The sequence below is a fragment of the Larimichthys crocea genome, chromosome VIII, assembly GCF_000972845.2.
Source record: "Larimichthys crocea isolate SSNF chromosome VIII, L_crocea_2.0, whole genome shotgun sequence".
Taxonomy (NCBI): Eukaryota; Metazoa; Chordata; class Actinopteri; family Sciaenidae; genus Larimichthys; species Larimichthys crocea.
The window spans coordinates 19,364,872-19,385,831 of record NC_040018.1 but is presented as its reverse complement, the minus strand read 5'-3'; the positions used below and the strand labels follow the sequence as shown (position 1 = coordinate 19,385,831).

General features: G+C 41.4%; 1 protein-coding gene across 3 annotated transcripts in view; it reads right to left on the bottom strand.

Annotated features, from left to right (window-relative positions):
• Positions 1 to 20,960, bottom strand: part of tln2a (talin 2a) — an 89,454-nt gene that overhangs the window by 3,278 nt on the left and 65,216 nt on the right. The window contains exons 27-58 of one of the 3 annotated variants that reach the window (XM_010730372.3): positions 20,412 to 20,540; positions 20,131 to 20,233; positions 19,217 to 19,425; positions 18,359 to 18,478; positions 17,873 to 18,070; positions 17,636 to 17,775; positions 17,308 to 17,401; positions 17,015 to 17,104; positions 16,770 to 16,892; positions 16,530 to 16,673; positions 15,610 to 15,771; positions 15,287 to 15,427; positions 14,981 to 15,162; positions 13,499 to 13,631; positions 12,813 to 12,914; positions 12,414 to 12,584; positions 12,166 to 12,312; positions 10,029 to 10,130; positions 9,442 to 9,561; positions 9,065 to 9,211; positions 7,680 to 7,846; positions 6,632 to 6,815; positions 6,342 to 6,467; positions 5,339 to 5,455; positions 4,945 to 5,130; positions 4,708 to 4,815; positions 3,983 to 4,088; positions 3,724 to 3,729; positions 3,174 to 3,298; positions 757 to 945; positions 472 to 654; positions 254 to 379 (exon numbers count right to left, since the gene is read on the bottom strand). In XM_010730372.3, the coding sequence (XP_010728674.1) occupies positions 254 to 379; positions 472 to 654; positions 757 to 945; positions 3,174 to 3,298; positions 3,724 to 3,729; positions 3,983 to 4,088; positions 4,708 to 4,815; positions 4,945 to 5,130; positions 5,339 to 5,455; positions 6,342 to 6,467; positions 6,632 to 6,815; positions 7,680 to 7,846; positions 9,065 to 9,211; positions 9,442 to 9,561; positions 10,029 to 10,130; positions 12,166 to 12,312; positions 12,414 to 12,584; positions 12,813 to 12,914; positions 13,499 to 13,631; positions 14,981 to 15,162; positions 15,287 to 15,427; positions 15,610 to 15,771; positions 16,530 to 16,673; positions 16,770 to 16,892; positions 17,015 to 17,104; positions 17,308 to 17,401; positions 17,636 to 17,775; positions 17,873 to 18,070; positions 18,359 to 18,478; positions 19,217 to 19,425; positions 20,131 to 20,233; positions 20,412 to 20,540 (4,380 nt within the window). The remainder of the gene's footprint in view (positions 1 to 253; positions 380 to 471; positions 655 to 756; positions 946 to 3,173; positions 3,299 to 3,723; positions 3,730 to 3,982; positions 4,089 to 4,707; positions 4,816 to 4,944; positions 5,131 to 5,338; positions 5,456 to 6,341; positions 6,468 to 6,631; positions 6,816 to 7,679; positions 7,847 to 9,064; positions 9,212 to 9,441; positions 9,562 to 10,028; positions 10,131 to 12,165; positions 12,313 to 12,413; positions 12,585 to 12,812; positions 12,915 to 13,498; positions 13,632 to 14,980; positions 15,163 to 15,286; positions 15,428 to 15,609; positions 15,772 to 16,529; positions 16,674 to 16,769; positions 16,893 to 17,014; positions 17,105 to 17,307; positions 17,402 to 17,635; positions 17,776 to 17,872; positions 18,071 to 18,358; positions 18,479 to 19,216; positions 19,426 to 20,130; positions 20,234 to 20,411; positions 20,541 to 20,960) is intronic. The other 2 variants (XM_027281302.1, XM_027281303.1) reach the window with 2 other exon arrangements.

Sequence of the window (20,960 nt, the reverse complement as noted above, 5' to 3'; positions counted from 1 at the left end):
GTTTGCATGTGCATGCAATTGTACTGTGCTTCAGTTACAACATTTTCTGAAGCTACAAATACTGTATTTGTAATGGTGAAGGCAGAATTTTTTTTTTTCTGAGAATATTAAGAATGTGAACCAAGAGGAGGTTGACCCAACAAGGCTGAATTGTACTTCTCCAATGTTACACGTGTTAATACACCAGCGTTAATGGATGCCATTTAGGCAACAGAAACTTGTTATAACATTAAAAGATGCTCAACATTCATACCTGAGCTATTCCACCAACAAACTTTGTCTTGACCACTACGTTGTGATCATCTGCTTTGTCAAACGCTGCCTTCTGAGCTGCCCGCACCAAGTTGTCTGACGCCTTCTTTACTGCATTCCCAGCAATCTAACAGAGGAAGAGATCAGTTAATAGCAGCATAAAAAAAAAAAGATATGCTTAGAAATATTATTCAATTAAATCTGAAAGTTTGTCTGTACCTGTAGTCTCCTCATGGCCTCAGAGTCCTGGTCAGCCTTGACTTTACAGGCCACCAGCAGCTGGGCAGTGGAGGCTGCCACCTGCTTGGCTGAAGAAATAAGCTTCTCCTCACTTGCATGGCCTTGCACTGAGGCGTTGGCTGCCTCACACAGGTTACTGGTTGCTGCTGCCACCATGCGTGCCTGGAAGAGAAAAGCAGAGAAAGACAGTTAGGTCATTTTGTTGGCAAAATTGTGCCTCAGATGGTAAAACAGCATAAAAATCGCCCTCTACTACACACTTACAGCAGAGATAAGCCCCTGTGACCACTGTCCATCGTCCACAGCATTGGCAGGGATGAGTCCCACTTTGCCCTGAGCCACCAGCTCTCTCTGGGCAGCTGAGGCTGATTTGACTAAAGCGCTAGTGGCTGCAGCGATGGACTTGGCTGCTTCCAGGATCTGCTCCTCGAAGTTCAGCGTCTCATCCGCCTGCTGAGGGGGAAGAAACCAATCAGTCAGACAGGATGATGTCCTACACAAGGCTAAATGTACACTAGACTTAACAAGTTAAGTGGGACTTTGTTTGGATGGAAGAAGTAACATCTAATTAATCATTTTGCCAACAATACTGACGCACTTGGTGAGTAAGAGAAACAAAAGATGAATTCCAAAAGCTTCACACAGCCAGATACAAAGCATCTTTTTAAACTGCAACAGCTGATAAGGAGCACACATCCAGTCATGCTCAACTTTGCCTGTTTAAAACACACACACAAACACATTCACACCACAAGTCTGTAGACAGAGCGGGACACTGTAGGAATATGTTTGATATATAGTTGGGACTGAATAACAACCTAATATATCAAACATATCAGACAGAGCCCTGCAGAGAAGGCCTCCGGTGGTGGGGGCAGGCAGGGAGGGAGGGGAGGTGTTAACTGGGAGCCAGAGGACATATACTGGACAGGCTTTAGCTAGCGCTACTACAGATAGATGGATGATAAGAGGAGGAGGGGGAGGGGGGAATCATGGCAGATGTATGAAAGAAGGCAATACGGCTGCAGAGAATATAAAGACAAGGAGGAGGGTTTCAGTGTGTTTTTAAGTCAACAATGAGGAAAGTATCAACTGAAAAGATAAAACTCAAAAACACTGATTTGATGGCCATGGATTTCAAATAAACTGGGTAAAATGTGTGACTGTTATGTCAAGGTTAGAGCTCCTGATTGAGTCATTATCTTAAAATCAAAAGGAAATGTGATGGGAATATGTAAACAGAGAGGAGACGGCACAAGACAAAGAGCACTTTTTCTGTGAATGTAAAAAAAAAAAAAAATGTGTAATTGTGTTACTGGGGTTTCTAAAATACTGTGAAAACTCCCGACATTGACACTGAAACGTGAATATAGACTACAAAAAAAACAACAGAGACGGACACAGAACATTGCGAAAGGTAAAAAAGTGTCATGCATGAAGGCATTGCTATAAAGGAAGTGTCTAATTCACAGTGGTCTATACAGTGTACTGTACAGTCCAAAGACGTCTGATCAAATAAAAAGGTTAAATCTAAAAGGCAATAAAACTCACCACAGTTACAAAGATGGAAATTATGATTTGTGTATTATCTGGGAACTCTGATACAAAAAAGGTAATAACAGGCAGTCCACCAAAGACATGGAACGTAACTAAGCAAATTTACCCAAGTACTGTCATTTTGAGGTCTGTCTCTACTTTACTTTATCCTCATACTACACTACATTTCAGAGCATATTATACTTTCTACTCCACTTATTATATGACAGCTGTAGTCAATAGTTACTTTTCAAATCAAAGATTTTCCATTTAGTTTATAAAATACAATACAAAAAGAACTGTCTGGTTGGGGCTCTTTTTACGTGCTTCACATGTGGGTTTCATTTAAATCCAAAGATCCAAAAGGTCAAATTATCCAATATTTCACAAAAGCAAAGATTAGAAAAATGTTTTCAAAAAATGACTACAGATTTCTGTAGCAGAAATGCGATTTTTCTTTCCTCCTAGTGTTAATTTCACAATCCCTGACCCCTGCTATTTATACACTGATACATTGATGTTCATCTAATAACGAAATATATGATCATTTATCAGTTACAGTTACAAGACACTTACACTTTTGATACTTTTATTTTTTGTTGATAATAATTAGGCCTCTGTAGGCCTCTCTGTTGTACTGGTACCTACAAGTATGTAGGTACTCCCACAACTGGAAACCTTTCATGCTTACTTATATTTTGCTAATAATACATCTGCACATGTCATTTTGTAAAGTTTTAAATGTAGGATTGTAAAGCCTACACTGTGGTATAGACCTTTTAGATATAGTAGGGTCAACACAGGTGTTTCCAATGGTACTAAATAATGTTTTATTTCATTTATAACAGCAGAGACTTTATTAGTATCACTGGTAACACCTGTGTATACCTACGATTACATGTCGAAATGGCTGCTGTGAAAAAGGTCTATTACTACTTTTACTGAAGGATCTCAATACCTCGTCATACTATTAATACTCTTACTATTTATACATTCATATAAACTAAATGTAATTAAAACTTTGAGTCAGGTGCAAAACTACCTTCCTTTCTACTGCTCTGCAGTTCTTAAGAACAACACCATAGTGAAATCACCTCTCCATACTCCGTCAAAGACCCACTGAGTTCAGTCATGCAGTTACCCACCTTGGGCTTGGCTCGGGGTTTGAGCTGCTCCAGCTTCTTAGCTGCCGCTTCGATGGACGCCGCTGCTCCGAGCAGCTCCGTTTCTGCGATGACCGTTGGATCCTCGGGGTCCACCCACTCTGAACCTGAAGCGTGCACGCACACACACAACTAAGATTTAAAATTTGAAAACATGATTTAAATAAATAAATAAATAAATAAATAAATAAATAAATAAATAAAGCAGTGTGTCAAAAGGTCATGCCCCACAACAACAACACTGTGATCACACAAAGAAAAAAGAAAAGAGAGAAATCACTGCATCCCATGCATAGCTGATGGAGGCCACAAACTGCCATTCACTGCAATGAAGGTGGAGTGATTTATTTAGAGTGAGATGGCACATTAAACGAAGCGTGATGGATGGAGCTGGCTATGCACTTGAGAAGCCTGCGAGCAGCTGATCTTCAAAATGAGATTAAATAATCAATGTTAGCGCTGAGGAGAGAACGCGTTGAACAGCTCACAACTGGTGAAATAAATCACGGTACAGAAAACAATGCTAACTTACCTCCATCTGTTGCAAGAGAAGGGGGACAGCGATATTACCAAAAGTTTGTTTGAAGGACTTTTTCTGTTGTTATTTGGTAAATTAAAAATGTATTCTGTTATAGATGCAGTAGCCTCCTAACTGGGGATTATAAATAATGACAGATTTTGTTGGAAGCTTCATTAGTAAATCAATAGAAGTTATCACTTACGGATGTAGATTTGAGGTTCATCACATGTAACACTGTAAAAAAGTGTGAGGTTTGTGTGTGAGCGATTACCTTTCATGGCCTCAGCAGTCTGGATAAGCTCCGTGACAGCTCCTGCCACTCGTTTGGAGCAGGCTGCTAGCTGCTGCTTCTGCTCTGCTGTTGGCTTCTGCAGGACCTACACACACAAAACACGCGCACACATTAAACAAACACTATTATGCTTGAAGAAAAATTGAGACAACATTCATATGGCTGTATCCTCTAGCAATAAAAACAATTATATTGTATATTCATTAAACCCTAAATCTTAAACCCACTGTTCACTCCTTAACTTGACAAACTAACCATTTAAAACTTTCCTAAAAGATTAACCTTTCTAAAGATATATAACACCAGGTTCATGTAATGCAAATAAAATAAATCATAAGCTAAATCCAGAATGATTCCACTTTATGTAACCAATAAAAATATGGCATCTTGGGTTTGAATATTTCTCTTTGAGCCTCATACAGTTGCCAACAGATGTTGAAACAATCAGATGAACAAATTTATCTGACAACTTTCGTACATGGTGTACGGCCAAATTTTTTCTGAATTAGAAAAAAAACAGAGAAATTTAAATAGAGAATAAAAGGTTAATGGTCAAAATAAGTTGTATTTCTGATGTATTTCAGAATACTACATAATTTACACATCTAAAATTGTTAATGTGAAGGCAAAGAACAATAAAAATCACAAGAAAAGAAATCTCTCTCTCTCTCTGAAGATACTTACTGACACAATGTTGAACCTACCAATAGTACTTGTTCCAGCAGTTCAATGTATCCAGTTGTACACTCTGCTCCAAACATCAGTGCTCTGTTCTTCACCTCCTCACTGACCTCTGGATTATAGGCCGCTTGCTGAAAGACAGAAACAGACACTCCTGATACAACAGAAATATTACATTTTCCTTTATAAGTTCCATAAAAAAAAAAACCCCAAAAAACAAACAAACAAACATTTTCTCTTGGTAAGGTATAAAAAAGAACCTTGCAGGTGGTGAGCATGTCTGAAATAGCCTTGCGGCTGAGGTTGGCTGTATGGATGATGTCCTCCTGCCGGGCAGAGTTCCCTGCAGCCACTGCTTTAGCAGTTGCCATGGTGATGCCCTTAGTCATGCGAATGAACTCCTCAGGTGTCGTCGTCTTGTTGGGAGCGTCCTTGGATTGAAACAGCTGGGGACGACAAAGTGGATGTCATTTGACAGCTAGTGTTCAAATTTGATTGTAGTGTTCGCTGCGTTCATGTTTTCATGATCAGCCAAAATATCTTTCTTGAATCATTAAAAGACATAATTTATTGTCAGTCATAATTAATCCTTGGTGATATTGCATTAGTGTTGTCCAACATCCATCCATGCTTATGCCCTCCACCCGTCCTCACCGACATTTCCTGTTTGATACACTCGATTGTGGCCTCCAGAGCTCTGGTGCCCCGGGTGGCTTCATCCTCTACAGCCTTGACTGTTTTCAGCAGGGACGTGACGTTGGTCACCATCACCTGTCAGAAAAACAAAAAAAAAAAAAAAAAAAAAAAAAAAAAAAGATTTCAAGATTCATTCATATCAACATTTCCCGGTAATGGAGATGCAGCACTAAAGTATGTTATGACTAATTGACTAAATTATGTGCATCACGGTAGTAATAATAATTGTACGACACATGTCTTAAAACAACTTGATAATTTTCTTTTTATATTTCACAATGGCTTTCCTAAAATGTATTTTTCCATTGTAAGCACATTTTGCATGTTTTACACACTTTTATTTATTTTTTGTATTTATGTATGTTGTATACAAGCCATTAGTGTCTTCTTCTGAGGTTCAAGCATTGCAAAGGACTATAAGGGTGTACTGCATCCAACCTAAAGACAGAGGGCGCTCAGCACCCAGGCAAAAAAAGCCCACAGCCTTCAAGACTTGAAGCTAAAACATTACAGATGGTTTACAAGATTTTTTTTTCACCTTAGCTCCTAAAATTGCATGTGGCATGTTGTTATCATGTGAAATATGCACTGAGCTGCCGCAGACTGTGAAACTGACGTATAAAAGATAAAAAATAATACTGCTGATAATGAGCAGGCAACAGCGTCATTGGTGGATTGTGAATATGGCTTTGAAAATGTGTTGAAGCTAAAGATTCAGTTGATTTATCTTGTATACAAATATCATAGTTTTACTGGCTATTTACATTCCCGAGACACAGTCTTCAGTTTAAGTCAGATTTCATCATGACAGGAGAGGTACTGTAGCTGAATAACATTGAGGAGGAGGAGGAGGATGTCTGCTTTGCATACATATAGTATGTGGGATAGTGTAAATATTTTTTATCAACAGAGAGACCTTTAAATTAGATCACATAGTTTAAGGTCCTGCAGACCCCCTCACCTTGGCAGCGCTCTTCAGTTGGTACATAGATGGATCATCTGCTGCCTTTCCTGCGGCACACTTGGTGGCACTAATGAGCTCAGCCAGCGCCTTGGCTACATCTTTGACAGCATTTATCAGAACCACCTAGAGAAAAGGACACGCAGATAGACACCAATTTATCACAACTCAGCCAGGGAACGAGCCAAACTCTGAAAGGTTATTGCCATTCACGGCTCATTCTTCCATATTTCTGTTAAAAGGCACAGTGAATATAGGACAAGCAGATAAATGAGAGAAGAAAAGTTCACCTGTGTCTCAGGGTCATCAGAGCCAATACTGGCAGCTCCTAGTTTGACCACATCTGTGAGCTGTGTAATGGTTTTGGCAGAAGACTGGGCAGCCTGAGACAACTTGTCTTGACCAGAAGCTGCACCAGACACAAGCATCTTTGTGTCCTCGACTAGAGCTTTGGCCGTCTTCAAAATGTTTTCCCTGAATAAGAAGAAGAGGCAGAAACAAAAGAAGTTGTTGGACATTATTTAAGTGATCTAGATGTTTTACTCGGTCATCAAAATTTTTTGCACGCTGACTCAATCTCTTTCCATATCAAATGCCTTTGTACATCAAAGCTGGTGCCAACACACGGAGGATCATTATGCCCGTTCTCTAAAATTGACAAGAGAAATTGTAGAAAGCTGATGCAAAGTTTCTCTAGGGATCTGTGTGAAACAAGTTGAGCTAAAAGGTGATACCACACCCTTTGATCCTGCCCAGCAGGGCTTCTCTATATTTTTGCTTTCATGATTCTTCAGTGAGGTGCAGGGCAATCTCACATACAATTATCTGTAAGGATCTAGGTTAATCATTTCTGGTTATGGGCGCATGTAATGTGCTAAGTCTTGTCTCGGATCATTAGATATGCATCTCTTTGAACTCCAATCATTCAAAAATAACACATGGATCATGAACATTTTTACTTGAAATTTGCACAACAATGCGTGATTTCTTCGACTATAACTTCTAATGTCTCGAAATCTTTTGCTGATTTTTCTTGTTTTTAGCACCATGGGAATTCTGCATGCCAGTGGAGTCTTTAGTCTCAGAGCAAAAGCAGTAAGAGAGGTGACACTTCCTCCGTCTTTCAAACCCTGAGGGTAATTTGTAGTTTTCTAACTTAAGAGGTTTCCTGCCCCCAGTTCACACAGCTAATATGTCATTCTGTCAGTTTCAGATGAAAGATAACCAGGGGGTTGCTTTTAGACTCCAGTCACATCTTGTACATGTAGACTTAGCGATGTCTCACACATTATTAAGTATGTGTACACAGACAGCATCAGGCACGTTTCCGGCTCTAACCTGTGGTCGGCGAAAGACTCGTCATTCTCTGCATTGAGTGTGCCGGCGGAAGCGAACATGATGGTGGTGTCCAGATCTGCGATGATGCCAGACACTGCACTGGCTGCTGTGATGCAGGCCTGAGTGCCCTTGTTGCCTGCCTGGAGGGCTGAGAGCACCAAGGACACCTGAGGACACACACGTGTAGACATTACACCCTATAATCATACAGGTGAGGATGTGCAGGTATCTCAACCTTAGGCAGAAAGGCTAGCTGTTTGAAAAGCAGATGGATTCATGGATTTTATTTATGTTACACATCAGGAATGGGACCAACTTACTTCTAATTAGTGTTACCCTAAACTAGTCAAAACAGAGCAGAAAAACACAACAGACTGCAATAGATCAGGATAAACACTTCCATTTCCTGTTGTTTGTGATATACATCTCCTTGGTACGTGATAAATAATGCATTCGACCGAGAAGACCAAACACTAGTCACAAGAGGATTTAAAAATTTGCTGTGATGGCAAAATAGCATGTTGGCGCAGACCAGCGCACAACATCACTCACTCATCGAAATGACTCCATGTCAAAGCGGTTTAAACTCCATTTCTTTTCCTCACAGATGCCTGAGTGGCAGTAGAAAATGATTAATGTTTCCAGACTCTTGACACTTAAATACTAGCAGTGATACTAGCAGTGGAAAGTTAAGACGTTAAGCAAGAGAATAAACCCTTAAAAAATTAAATGATCATTGTTGGGGAGTATTTTTTAAGGCAATTTGCTGTAGATAATGTCTCATAATGAAATCAAAGCTACTATCTCTGGATGAATGCGTTTGCTTTCACAGGCAAACATCTGCCCAATGTTGCTTGACTGCTTGGAAATGATCTGCGCATTACTTAACCATGAATTATTAAAAACAGTCAGTACAGTAATGATTATTGCCAAGGACTACAAGTAAAACAGTCAACCTGAGAAGCCCAAGAATGCCTTAAGCAAATGGTTTTATCCAAAAGGCTTTAATTCAGCAGACTCATGATAAAATAAATTATGGCACTAACCCATTTATGTTGTTGATACCATGACAGGAAGATCCCTTGTTAAACCACACAGCTAGAAAATAATGTTTTACTCTAAAGGACAGCACTGTAGGGAGTTAGTTAGGTGTGGATCATACGGAGACAAGCAGGAAAACCTCCAGCCCTGAGTGATCTGGTTTGAACACTTGGGTAAATGTATGAGCAACTTCATTGGTAGAGGTATGGAACAGCAGATGACAAAATAATATTTGTGACGAATGTATCAGGTAATTAAAAAGGTATGAGCATACTGTGTTTCTTAAAAATAAAAAAAGACTAACAAAATTACATAATCCAGATCTTTTAGGGACAGCATAATACCTTCTCTGTGACTGCACGGGCACAATCAATGAGCTCTCGTTTGGTGAAGCCGTCAGAGGGAGTGATCTGCAGGGCTCCAGCCTTCTGGACGAGGAAGATGCAGCCATGTCCGAGCTCCTGCACCCGAGTCTTGATCTGGAAACCGATCTGGATGACAGAAAACACCGTGCAATACAAATTTACTGAGCTATTATTCTTTGCCAACATGTCTTGTAAGAAACAAGAAACAAAAGAAAATACTTATGCAGAAAATGTGTCTCAGCTTCCCCCTAGTGTACTAATTGTGTACAATTTTTACATGCACGCATGTTGAAAAGATAAATGTGCCACACTGGTGTAGCAGAGCTGTACAATTGGGTGACGCAGGTCATCCTCACCTCTTCTGGCTCAGCTGTGTGAGCAGCCAGTCGTCCCTGAACGGCCAGCTGGCTGTAGTCCACGGTCACCTGAGAGGCCAGGGCTCCCAGCTCGTCTGGAGATGTCACCGATTTAGTCATCTAGGGGATAAACACACACAGACAGTCAATCCAAGCAAACCTACACACACAGTCTGGGTTTAGTTTGGCAATTCTATAAACATTTAATATTAAAAAGGTTTCCCATGTAATGAATAATTGTACAATATTGTTTGTGTTGATTTGTTCTGTAACAGCTGTCTGTGACATCTATTGCACGTCTGTCCGTCCTGGGACAGGGATCCCTCCTCTGTGGCTCTTCCTGAGGTTTCTTCCACCTTTTTTCCCTGTTAAAGGGTTTTTGTGGGCAAGTTTTTCCTCACTCAAACTGAGGGTCTAAGGACAGAGGGTGTCACTCCCTGTACAGATTGTAAAGCCCTCAGAGGCAAATGTACTTTGTGACTTTGAGCTATATAAATAAAATTTGATTTGATCAATAAAGTATTCACAAGTCACAGTCACATTTCAAAAATAGTCTCACAATGTAAACAATTATTTTGAAGGCTTACCATTTCCTGAGCAGTGACAGCAATGGCCTTAGAGTATTTCACCATACTGGTCTGATAATCCACAAATGAGCCCTCAGGTTCAGGCGGTGTACCTTCATCCAGCTGGGGAAAGACAGACAGACACGCGCACACACACCCACACAGTTAACAGCACTGCAATTTTCATTTTAGCCACGATTGGTTTGTCCTTCACAAAAAGGTACAAACATCTCCAAACATGAAGACAATCAATCATTCAGTTACAGGGATGTATTAAATCTAATCTACCCTTCAATTATAATAACTCTGTCAGATGTGCAGGCATCAGTTCATCCGCAAACCAACAGTAATGCAATTTTATATTCAAATAAACACTCAGAATGAATGATAAACATTATCCCCAAACCCACCCTGCAATTACAACTTTACAAGAGCATCCACTACAAAAACAGTCAATCACCAGCTTGCAGTACATACATTATGCTTTTTAACATTTCTGATAAATTAGAACACACAAGTGTGGCAAAGCTGCAGAGAAGAGAGAGATGATGTCATGTGGTGATAGCATGCTGGTGCTGGAATGAATCTCAGAATCGCAAGTACATGGTGTTCACCGAGTGAAATAACACCTTAGAATCTGTAGTCTTGACTAAGTGACTAAAGGTTCAGCAGAAAAGCCTTTAAATCACCTCTGCTGAAACCAGGGCAGAGAGCGACCATGATGTCAATGGATTTAAGAGGATTATCTCCTTTTAATCAACTACCAACGTGAACATGCTGAGTGACACATGGACAAAACACACACACACACTTGTTCACCATGAAGTCCCATACTGAACCCCTTTCACTAATTATTCATGATAAAAGTTGATGCAGAGATGGTGGTCCCTCTGGTGACCTACACCTGAGGCACTTTTTCCCTCCTTGCAATGAGTCGCACTCAGGAAGGTGAGGAGAGATGTAATTAGTGGATGCTATTCTGTCTGTACTTGAGATAAAAGGCTTTTTTTTTTCTTGCTTTCACACATTATGTGTTTGCCAATAGATTGACTGTTAATTGGAAAGATGGTCTGTCCTAGCACCTAGAATGGCTGTGTTGACAGTCAATTTTCCTCTGCCTTAGTGGCTTGTGATTTGTATTAATATGCTAATCTGTGGCTTTTTATGGTGCCTTTGAGACATCGAGGTTGTAACCAAGATGTTGCACAAAGGAAAGGGAAATCAGAGGTAAAACTCTTAATTAGAAAATGATGGACATTTGTAAATCTTGGAAAGAATATTAAGGCCATTTCCTGTCCTGCCAGTTTCCCTGTTCTCTCTATCAGCGCATAACCAATTTATTTTACTTGTTTTCCCAACAGTATTTTGGCTCTTTCCATTGAACCACTTGCCAAAACCGTTCCCCCATAGAATTTTGCCAACTCATTATGATTAAACTGAAATGGGAATATCGTTATGTAGTCTCAGGCGACCACAACTTTGTCCTTACTTTATTGTAGTAATCAGCAAATCAGCAAAGTTAATGCAGCAAAAAGTGGAAAACTGAGGTCTTTTTCCTGGAACTTGAGAGGCGCTTGACAGCTAGCATCTCTCTGGGGTCACACAGGGTGGACTAAGTCTTGGACCACTGGAAATGTGTTGCTTGCATATGGAAAGTAACATTCTTGCTGGGGAGGAAACGGTGCTTGGGGAGCACTTTATATATTTGGGCAGATTTCTCAGTGCTTGTAACACAAGACAATATAGACAGCAGAGGCAGAATAGCTGCTCCTCTGCAGCTAGAGAGAACATTTGAGGGCATCAGGTAGTGATTACTCCTTGACACCTCTCCTTCAGGAAATCTTTCAGGAGTACATACCTAGGAGGAGACCCAGAAGTAGGCTCAGAATACACTGTCAGGACCTCTTCTGGCCTGGGAACCCACTAGGATTGTGAGATAAACCTCGAGATACAGCTAGGGAAAAGGATGTATAGGCTTTTCTGCTTAGTTTATTGCTACTGGACTACTGGAGGAGGGAGATGATGGAGGAGATGTCTTATTACCAGAACCAGATAGTGTTGAGTGAGTGTGAATTGACCAACTGCAATCTTGGCATGGAAAGCTAATATCCTTGTTCCGGTGTGTTCTAATCACCAGTTTTTGCCCAGCAGCACTCACCTTGGCCATGGCCTCTGCAATGGACTCCACCATTCCTCCCACCATTCCTACTTCACTTGCAGCCTCATTCAGTGTCACCATGATATCATCAACCGCCTCTTTCATGAGCTGGGCTGCCTCTGCTATGGCGTCATGGGTATGAGACGCCTGTGTGACATCAAGACACAAGTGCACATTAAATCAACCATCCCGATAATCAGAGCAGCAATATATTAAAAAAAAAAAAGCATAAAGTGAAAAGGTCGTACCTTTGGATTTCCGCCACCCTCCTTGGCAGCATAAAGCATCTGCAGCGCAGACTCAGCCAGGGTCTTAGTTTGGTCCAGGAAAGTCATCTGCTGCTGGTGGTCCTTCAGCTTGGATGTCACACCCACAGAGGCTGCAATCAGTGGTTCAAAGTAACCAGCCAGCTGCGTTACCTGAGACGAAGGGTGAACGGTTTCAATGAGTTCTGTGAATTTCTTAATAATGGCAAAAGCTACATTTTGAAAAGGAGAAGAGAGAGATATCGCTGTAATAGTCATTTTGTCCAGATGGCTCACTCCTAAACAGTGGAAATGTGTTATACAGCTGCCCATTAAAAAAGTACTTCTTCGCTCCACAGTTGCAGTATTTAAGTAAAGTAATTAACTCCCTGCCCTATATACCTTGTGTCCTAGTTGGGAAGCTTCGCCTCTGGCAGCGGTGGAAACGGGGTCAATTAAGTGGCCAATTTCCTGCACAGTGGACGTCAGCTGCTCTTGTAGTGCCTGAAGAGAGGAAATAAAAAGAAATTAGTTTTTGTCTCACTTTTTAATAGGAGACAGAGGTACATTCAAATAAGTCAGCTGGAACCTGCTAAAAAGCACCAGGGAGGGACCTAAAGAGGGAAATCTAGCCCTGATATGTGAGTGTCAACGCTTTATAATTCAACGAAACTAGTGGAAGAGCGAGAAACTGTTAACTGTGAGCATTTCTGTATCAAATTATACCAATGTCATGTATCAGGCATACTAAAAAGACCAACAAAATACTGGTTTGCCATGCAGAAACCTTGCTTACATGACATCAAATCCCTATTTCTGTCTAATGAGCTAATTTTGACCTAGAAAGCACAGAAACCTAATTAAAACCACCAATAATAGATTAATAATTGATCATAGAGACACAAAAAGCCACACAAGGACTAGAAAAAGAAAAAAACCCATCAATTTGACTACAAAACGGAAAGGAAATAAAAGGAAATAGCGAGTGAGAGAGAGAGAAATAATATACAAGAAAAATCAAATGAAAACAGAAATATACCGGTGGTTGTCTTTGGAAAATGTTGAGTCATTTTCTGATGGTTGCTTACCTCCAGTGAGATGTCATCCCTGCTGGGTAAATTCTGGCTGACTGCAGCCAGAGAGGCCTGCTCAATGTCCCGGATACATTTGTTGATGTTATCAATTGAAGAGTCGCACTCCCGCTGGCCTGGGGCCTTATCCCTATGAATAAAAGGGACCGGGGGGGGAAAAAAAGGGGGGCCGAAGGCAATAAAATGGTTTGAATAAAAAAAGAGTAAAGTTGAAGGACGGTGTATATGAGGAAAAGTAGGACAGAGAATGAAGACAGGGAGACATAATAGAAGACAGGAGGAGAGAAAAGAAGTGCAGATGTTAACATAAGGGACACTTATTAAAAACACAGACAGCTTCCAGGATGTCTCTTTTCTACTGGGTCCCTCATCTCATTGCTGCTCAGATCACATCTGCTGAAATGTGGCCTGTAGGGTCTCATCACTACACAGGGAGATCAAGCTGGGCAACCAAATTAGCGATGAAGCCTCTGAGTGGTCTGGGGCACCGGCCACACGGGCAGAATAAGTTTAGTTAAACATTCATTTCCATGCATGGCGGCACACTGAAAGTGAAACTGAAATAAAACCTCATCTCTGCACGTAATGACACTAACAAAGTTATGAGCTTGGCTTTTGCAGGATGGAATTCATTCCTTTTTGTGTTCTTTGGCACCACAGTCCATCGTTGAATGCTATTAAAAGCCCGGGCCAAACTCCCAGCCCTCAATTTGCAGTCTAAAGAGGAAGGCCGTGATAAGGGCATCAGAAATGAACGAGATGCTAAGCTGCCTGCGAGCGAATGCTAACATGCTGATGTTCTGAGTCGAGCGGGAACATTGAAATTCAGTGTGTTTGACGCTGAGAATTAATTCCTCATGGGCATCAGTTTTGTTCTGATCAAGGTCAGGTACAAAAGGTGTGAAAGAGGAGATTAAAAATTTAAGCGGCCGCGGAATAAGAACAAGCATTTGTCATGCCACGGTAAAGCGTTTCGGCATCCTTTCTCAAGGGCGCTGCATTCGTCTCACAGGTGTTTTATAGAGCAATGTATTCAGATAAATGCAAGTCAAAGCTCCATTACAGTCAAAACTAAATGCTGAATTTTAACCATAGTTTTAACCTTGTAAATTTTCACCTCATATAATCCCCCTTTTGTGTATCCAGAAATAACGACTTCGCTGCCATGAGCTGCCAGGAAGTACGGTGGTGTAAGCATGGAGCGAAGGATTAAAATGATGTTGTTTTGGCAACTTCTCAGAGTTCCCACTAGTTGTGGTGACAAGACTCCAGGAAGTCAGTTTTACTGGCCAAGAAATAGTCAGTTTAAGAAACTTGCACAAAACCAAAACATGACTTTAAAACACAGATAAAATAAGCATGGTGATGGTGCTTGGTGAATATTGTTACCTTAGAACAGCCAGGCCATAACCACCCCCCCTTCCTCCTATTTATGCTAAGCTATTGTACCCGACTTTTCCTTCATTTTCGCTCACTAACCGGATGGCTGTGATGAGGCTCTTGATGGAGTCGGACACAGTGCGTGAGTGCCCAGCAAGAACAGACCAGGTGGGCGGGTCTTTGGGGTTGATAACCAATGAGCGTGCAGTCTTGAGCAGGTGGGTGGAGCTGTCTAGCATGGAGCGTGCAGAGTGGAGGATGGGCTCCTGTGCTGCAGAGCCCTACGGAAACACAAATTTATGTTAAATGAAAATGTAGAAATGTGTCCATCACAATGTCCTAAAAAAAATGCACGTAATAACTGTACATGAATTCTACAAACACTAAATGTTCACACGGCCGTACCTCATTGCTGATTTGAGCTGGGATGCTGGCAAACTCTGGGTTGGAAGCAAATGTTGTTAGGTTTTCCACAGCCTCGATTAGTGGAGCTGTGGCAACTCGACACTTGTTCCTGTTCTCCTCTGAGAAATCACCATCTAAAGCCTAGAAAGGGGGGGAGATGGAATAGGAGATCTAATTGAGTAAGAGTACCTGGTAGTGAAGAGTAAAGAACAAATCCCTGACTGAAGTTTGATGACATGTTTCAGAATGATCCATCAATCACAATGGACATCACTGTTAAAACTAAATCCATATCTATACTATAACTGGCAAAGAAGTACTACCTTGATGGTTTTGACCAAGTTGGCGGTGCTGTTGGCCACCTCCTTGGCAGACTGGACAAAATGCCTCTTGGCAACTGGGTTGGTTGTCTTGGAGGAAGCCAGACGGCAGGCGTTGCAAAGTGCCGAGGTGTGCTTGGCAACAATGGTGGCTGCAGAGAGCACCTGCCACAAAATAAACAAACATTTCAATTAGAAACTTTTTGATCTCAAACTGTCTATAAGTAGTTGACAATGTAATTTAAAGTTATAAACTACTTAGCCCAGAGTCAGTGATGTCTGTGCCACTATGTACTAAAAAGGTATTCACTATTATACTAGCATGCATATTCCCTTAAATTCAAAACTGTCAAGCTGAAAACTGTGGGGGGCATATAATTATGCTGTTTGTCTTGAACGATGAATGTGGTTGAAGACAATAAAAGTGATAATGAGGTAAATATTGGACTTTCGGGCCTGTGGTGAAGGCGTCTGGCTACACAGTTGGAAACTTCTGCATCAGGTGTTCAAAATACCTTTATTGTCGCATTAAAGAGATGGAATAGCTTTGTCAACTTTAATAGTACTTCTGTGGCCTTCTCAGTTTTGTTTTTGGTTTAAGTAATGACCAACTTTTCTTTTAGTTTGCCTCATTTAAACGTGCAACACGTCCAAAGATCTTTCTCTAGGTAAGGATTCAGAGATAACATGATAAGACGGACATGACTGGAAATCTGCATGCACTCAATAAAACAATCAATGCACACAGCTATATACTTTACAATTCTTAAGGTTTTAACAATGCCTCAACAATGCAACACTGATTTAAAACGTCTCAGAAGAGAAGCTAAAGATACCACTGATCATGCTGCCAACAAGTACACTTGTTATAGTGTAGATCAGACCGACAGGTTTGCTATAAAGAGAACATTAAGTGCATGTACCTGGGATGGACTACTGTCTGGGTCTACAAGATTCTGACAAGCCATCTGAATGGCCTGGTTGGCTTTGGCAAACTGGATAGGATCCACCAACCCCTGGTGCCCTGCTTGACTGTTGGGATCAGACACACCAACCAGGTAAGAAGCCTGTGGAGAGAGAAAAAAAGCAGCATCAGCAAACAAAAAAACTATGTGATCAATTTAATACCGTCCATACTGAGAGCTTCTCTTCACATTCTGTACCTGTCCTGCAGCTTCAGTGAGGCCACACAGGGCCTTTGAGGCTGATCCGACACAGTCTCCAAATGCAGACACATCTCCAGTCTTGCAGTTTTGAGAAATACCTGCCATAGACTCTCCCAGGACCTGCACAGAACAAAGAAGCAGTGCAAGGAAAGAAGAGAAGAGAGAGGGATGCTTAGAATGCTAAGCACAGTGTGTGCAGACTGGTTATGTGTTTGATCACTAGAGCTGATTTGAAGGCCTACCTTGGAGTTCTCCATCACACTTTCGATGCAGTCGAAGTAGGAGAGGTCACTGACTGGCTCGTTGGGATTGTCCAGCATTCCTCTGACAGCCTGGGAGATGAGTGAGCAGTGTGAGTCTTAAGACAGCATTTCCAAAATGATTTACTATCAATAAAATCTCCCTGGTTAAACAGATTCACAAACTTTCAGGGACCCCAGGTAACATGAAAATGTTGTTTCTTTTGGGACTACACAGATAGCCCATGGTGAATAAAATCTGACTTGATTTTTCCTGTTTGATAAGTTCTGTTTACCTCCAGCTCTCTCAGGGCGTTGTCACACTCCTTCTGGCCGGGAGCCTGCTGTGTACACAGCGTGATCAGCTGGTTAATGCTGTCAGTCACGGCTCTGAAAGAGGGAAAGTGTTTGTGAGCATTTGACGTGTGCAAGCACATTTACTTGGAGGTTTTTATGTGTTAATAACAAAGTCTGTGCATCCTTGCATACATCAGACGGCGTCTTAACGACAGGAAGGGCCTTGCACTTCTATAAAAATATTACATGCAATACTACATACAATATGGATAAAAGCATTAAAAAAAACCCACAATGTATAGGTGTGTATGTGGTTAGTTGCGGTACCTCGCAGCAGCAGCAAGCAGGTTCTTGGCGTTTGCTGCCGCAGGGTCTACAGACAGACTCTTAGCTGCCAGCAGCAGCTTGCTAGAAGCCATGGAGATGTTCTTCAGGTTTCCAATCACCTGCACCTGGTCATCCTTTTTCTAAAATCATCACATTGTAACATCAACAAACACATCACACACACACGACTTTGACAGACTTCCAACATTCTTGTGAAACTGATATAACGAGACTGACCTGAGTGTGGCCGGCCATCTCTATACCAGCATCCAGGAACTCATCAAAGTCTTCACTGAATTTTCCGGAGGCTACTGCCAGCTGGCTGCTGGAGCCTCTAGAGGCATGGACCACCTCGCCCGCTGATTGGTTCAGGTCAGCTGCTGTTTGGTTCAGCTCGCTCTGGGCCTCCTGAAAGGACTTGGAGGCTGGAGGGATCTGAACGGAGGACAAAAAGAAGGAGGATAAGAACTGAAAAAAGGTTATGAGACAGAGTGCTGGCTGCGAGAGAGAGAGAGAGAGAGAGAGAGAGAGAGAGAGAAATGAACTTAAATTCTGATAAAACAATTCAAAAACTTCCGCATCTATCAATTTCACTTTCAACTTGTATGCGACATTAACTTAACACACTCCTCAAGGATCTTTTTGCTGTGGGAGTATTAATAGAAAAAACACATGATGCTAATTTTGCTGGCAGAGAGCTGGTGACTCACAGACCAAACTCACAGTTTCAATCAGCAGCTTCTTGCTAGCCTCCCCGATGCTCTTGAGAGCCATGTCCACATCCTTCTGGCCGGGCAGACAGTTGACGCAGTTGTTCAGAGAATGAGACACAGCCTTGGCCACCTGGAACACACAGCACGTTCACAGTTTGGGTTAAGACAAAGATGCTGAGCTAGAAATCTTAATTTAAAATGAACAAGAGGCAATCTTACAATTGTTTTTTTATGTGTATAAATATTAACCAGGGATATTAACGGAGTCCTTTGCTGTATTTGACAAGTGTTCACTTTCATGTATTATGAAGCAGATATGAAGCAGAACAGTAGATATTTCATCGTCGATGAGAAAATATTCAGTAAAATAAATGAAGCACAGAAATGAGCTGCAGGGCAAAAAGAACCGACTTTCCTTTTAAGTTTACATGGCTGCATGTTTGATTTCTTACAAATTAACGTCTTTAAAAAAATTGTATTACTAATATGTAAATCACATGGGATTCACCGAGTTCTATAAAATGTTTAGCTTCATTAACTTTTCCGTTTTAGTCAAAAAGTCAACTTTAAATGCTGTGTTTGATGTGTAATGTTTTAAAAGTGTAAGTACACACACTGTATGATATAGAAAATGATCAATTACAAGTGAATCAGTGCTCGTAGACAAAAGAAGTGACAATATTTCTGTTTTGACAACCTGCAGAATTCTGCACAACTGTCTGTGCATTGACATTTGACGGCGTCAACTGTGTGACAGAAAGACGAACTGAGCCATCCAGCCTGCAGCACCAACCGTCACCCGTAGTGTTAAAAAGGACAGACATGCAGAATAGATTCCACAGCCCCGAGCGATCCTGAACTGTCTCACCTGCGCCAGCCTCTGCTGACTCTCTGCGTCTCCGGGGGAAATCAGTGCCTGCTTGGCCTCATGAATGAGAAGCGCAGAGCCCTCCATAACGTCACGAGCTGAGTCCAGCATGGCAGCTGCAGCCTTGGGATCCGTGGTGGAGGCAGCGACGCCGCGGGCTGCCTGGGCCAGCGTTTTCAAGGCCTGAGCAGTCTCTCTGGCTGCTATTCCTACACACAGGATGCGAGGCAAGAGAGAGTATAAACGTGACAGACAGCAACTAAAATCAGGGAATTATCTCAGAGACGTAGATACATTTTTAAAAAAAATTTTTAAAACGTCATGGGACTGCAGAATTTCCTCCTCAGGTTCTATGGTGAACCAAGGACTCGGTCAAAGGTAATTGGAATTCTTTAGAAAACACCATTACAACTGAAGAGATACAAAATAGTCAAAGTTGTTATCTTTTTAATGTCTTTTATTGCTTTACCCTCCTGCATCACACAAGGCAGCCTTTTTAGAGCTCTATGTCAGATCAGGGCAAATATCAACTGACTTTTGATGCTGTATATTGGGTAATTGGAATATTCAATCAGACCTCAAGTATCTCAAATATTTTCATGTGAAGTCATGTGAAGATGAGAAAGAAGCTCTGTGTGCCGTATGCACTGCATAGCAAAATATGCTGCCAAGTGCAAAATTTACTTCCAGTGAGAAAAGAGTTTGTGTCAACGGGCGTACATTTAGACTGTAAAAGCACAACATGAAGGATCTTCTATTAAAAGGGGCATCAATGCTCATGGCGGCTGCTGGGATTGTGTAGGGTCACAGTAAACGGTGCCAAGATAAGTTTATTTGAAAACAGGCAGGCAGGTATTATGGTGGCATGAGGGGAAAGGTTGTGCAGCTTTTATAAAGATGTCAACAGTACCAACCTGTGTAGTGTTCATTTCCTTGGGCAGCACATGTGAGCAGCTGAGCCATGGAGGATCCCACTGACTTAGAGGTGCTGCCCAGATCCTGAGCACACTTCTCCAACTAAAGCAGAGGGAAAGGCGAAACAAATAAAACAGCAGCTTTATATGCAAACCCATTAAGCCTCTGCTTCAGGTGTGATGGTAGTTAATATAATTTGAATAGCTCGACTGAGCTCAATATAGCTGCGATTTTTATTATGTTGGGTTTGGATGAATCCTAAGTCTCCTGAGTCTCTTACTGATTCTCCGGGTAGTGGTTTCAGTTGGGCATTAACAGCAGCCAGCCTGGCATCTTGCAATTCGCTTCTCAGGGTCTGGATGGCAGTGAGCGCAGAGTCGATCTCCATGGGACCACAGGCTTCATGAGCCTAGAAAATCAAGGAAGTCTCCTGTCACTCACAGTTACACAATGATTATTACTTATGTTTTGCACTTGTAAGTAGGCATAAATATATTTTGTTGTCAGTTTTTGCTAGTTGCAAACTCAAAAAACTGTTATATGCTAAATATATCAACTGCAAATCCTGTACTTGAGGAAAGTGCATCAAACTATTGTCACAGGTCAACTGATGTGACCTGAACCGCACTGTGTAATTTAAAAAGCTTCTAGGTCAGCAGTTCAGACTTCAGTGCCTTGGTGTGGACTAAGCAGTAAATAACTCACTGAACAAAATGCACTGACATTCTGCCATGATTTTAACCAGGAAGATCATCATACACTATCTTAAAGAGTGTATGATGTGTCTTGAAGAATCTGGAAGAGTATTAGGTTTGTTGTTGCTTGTAGT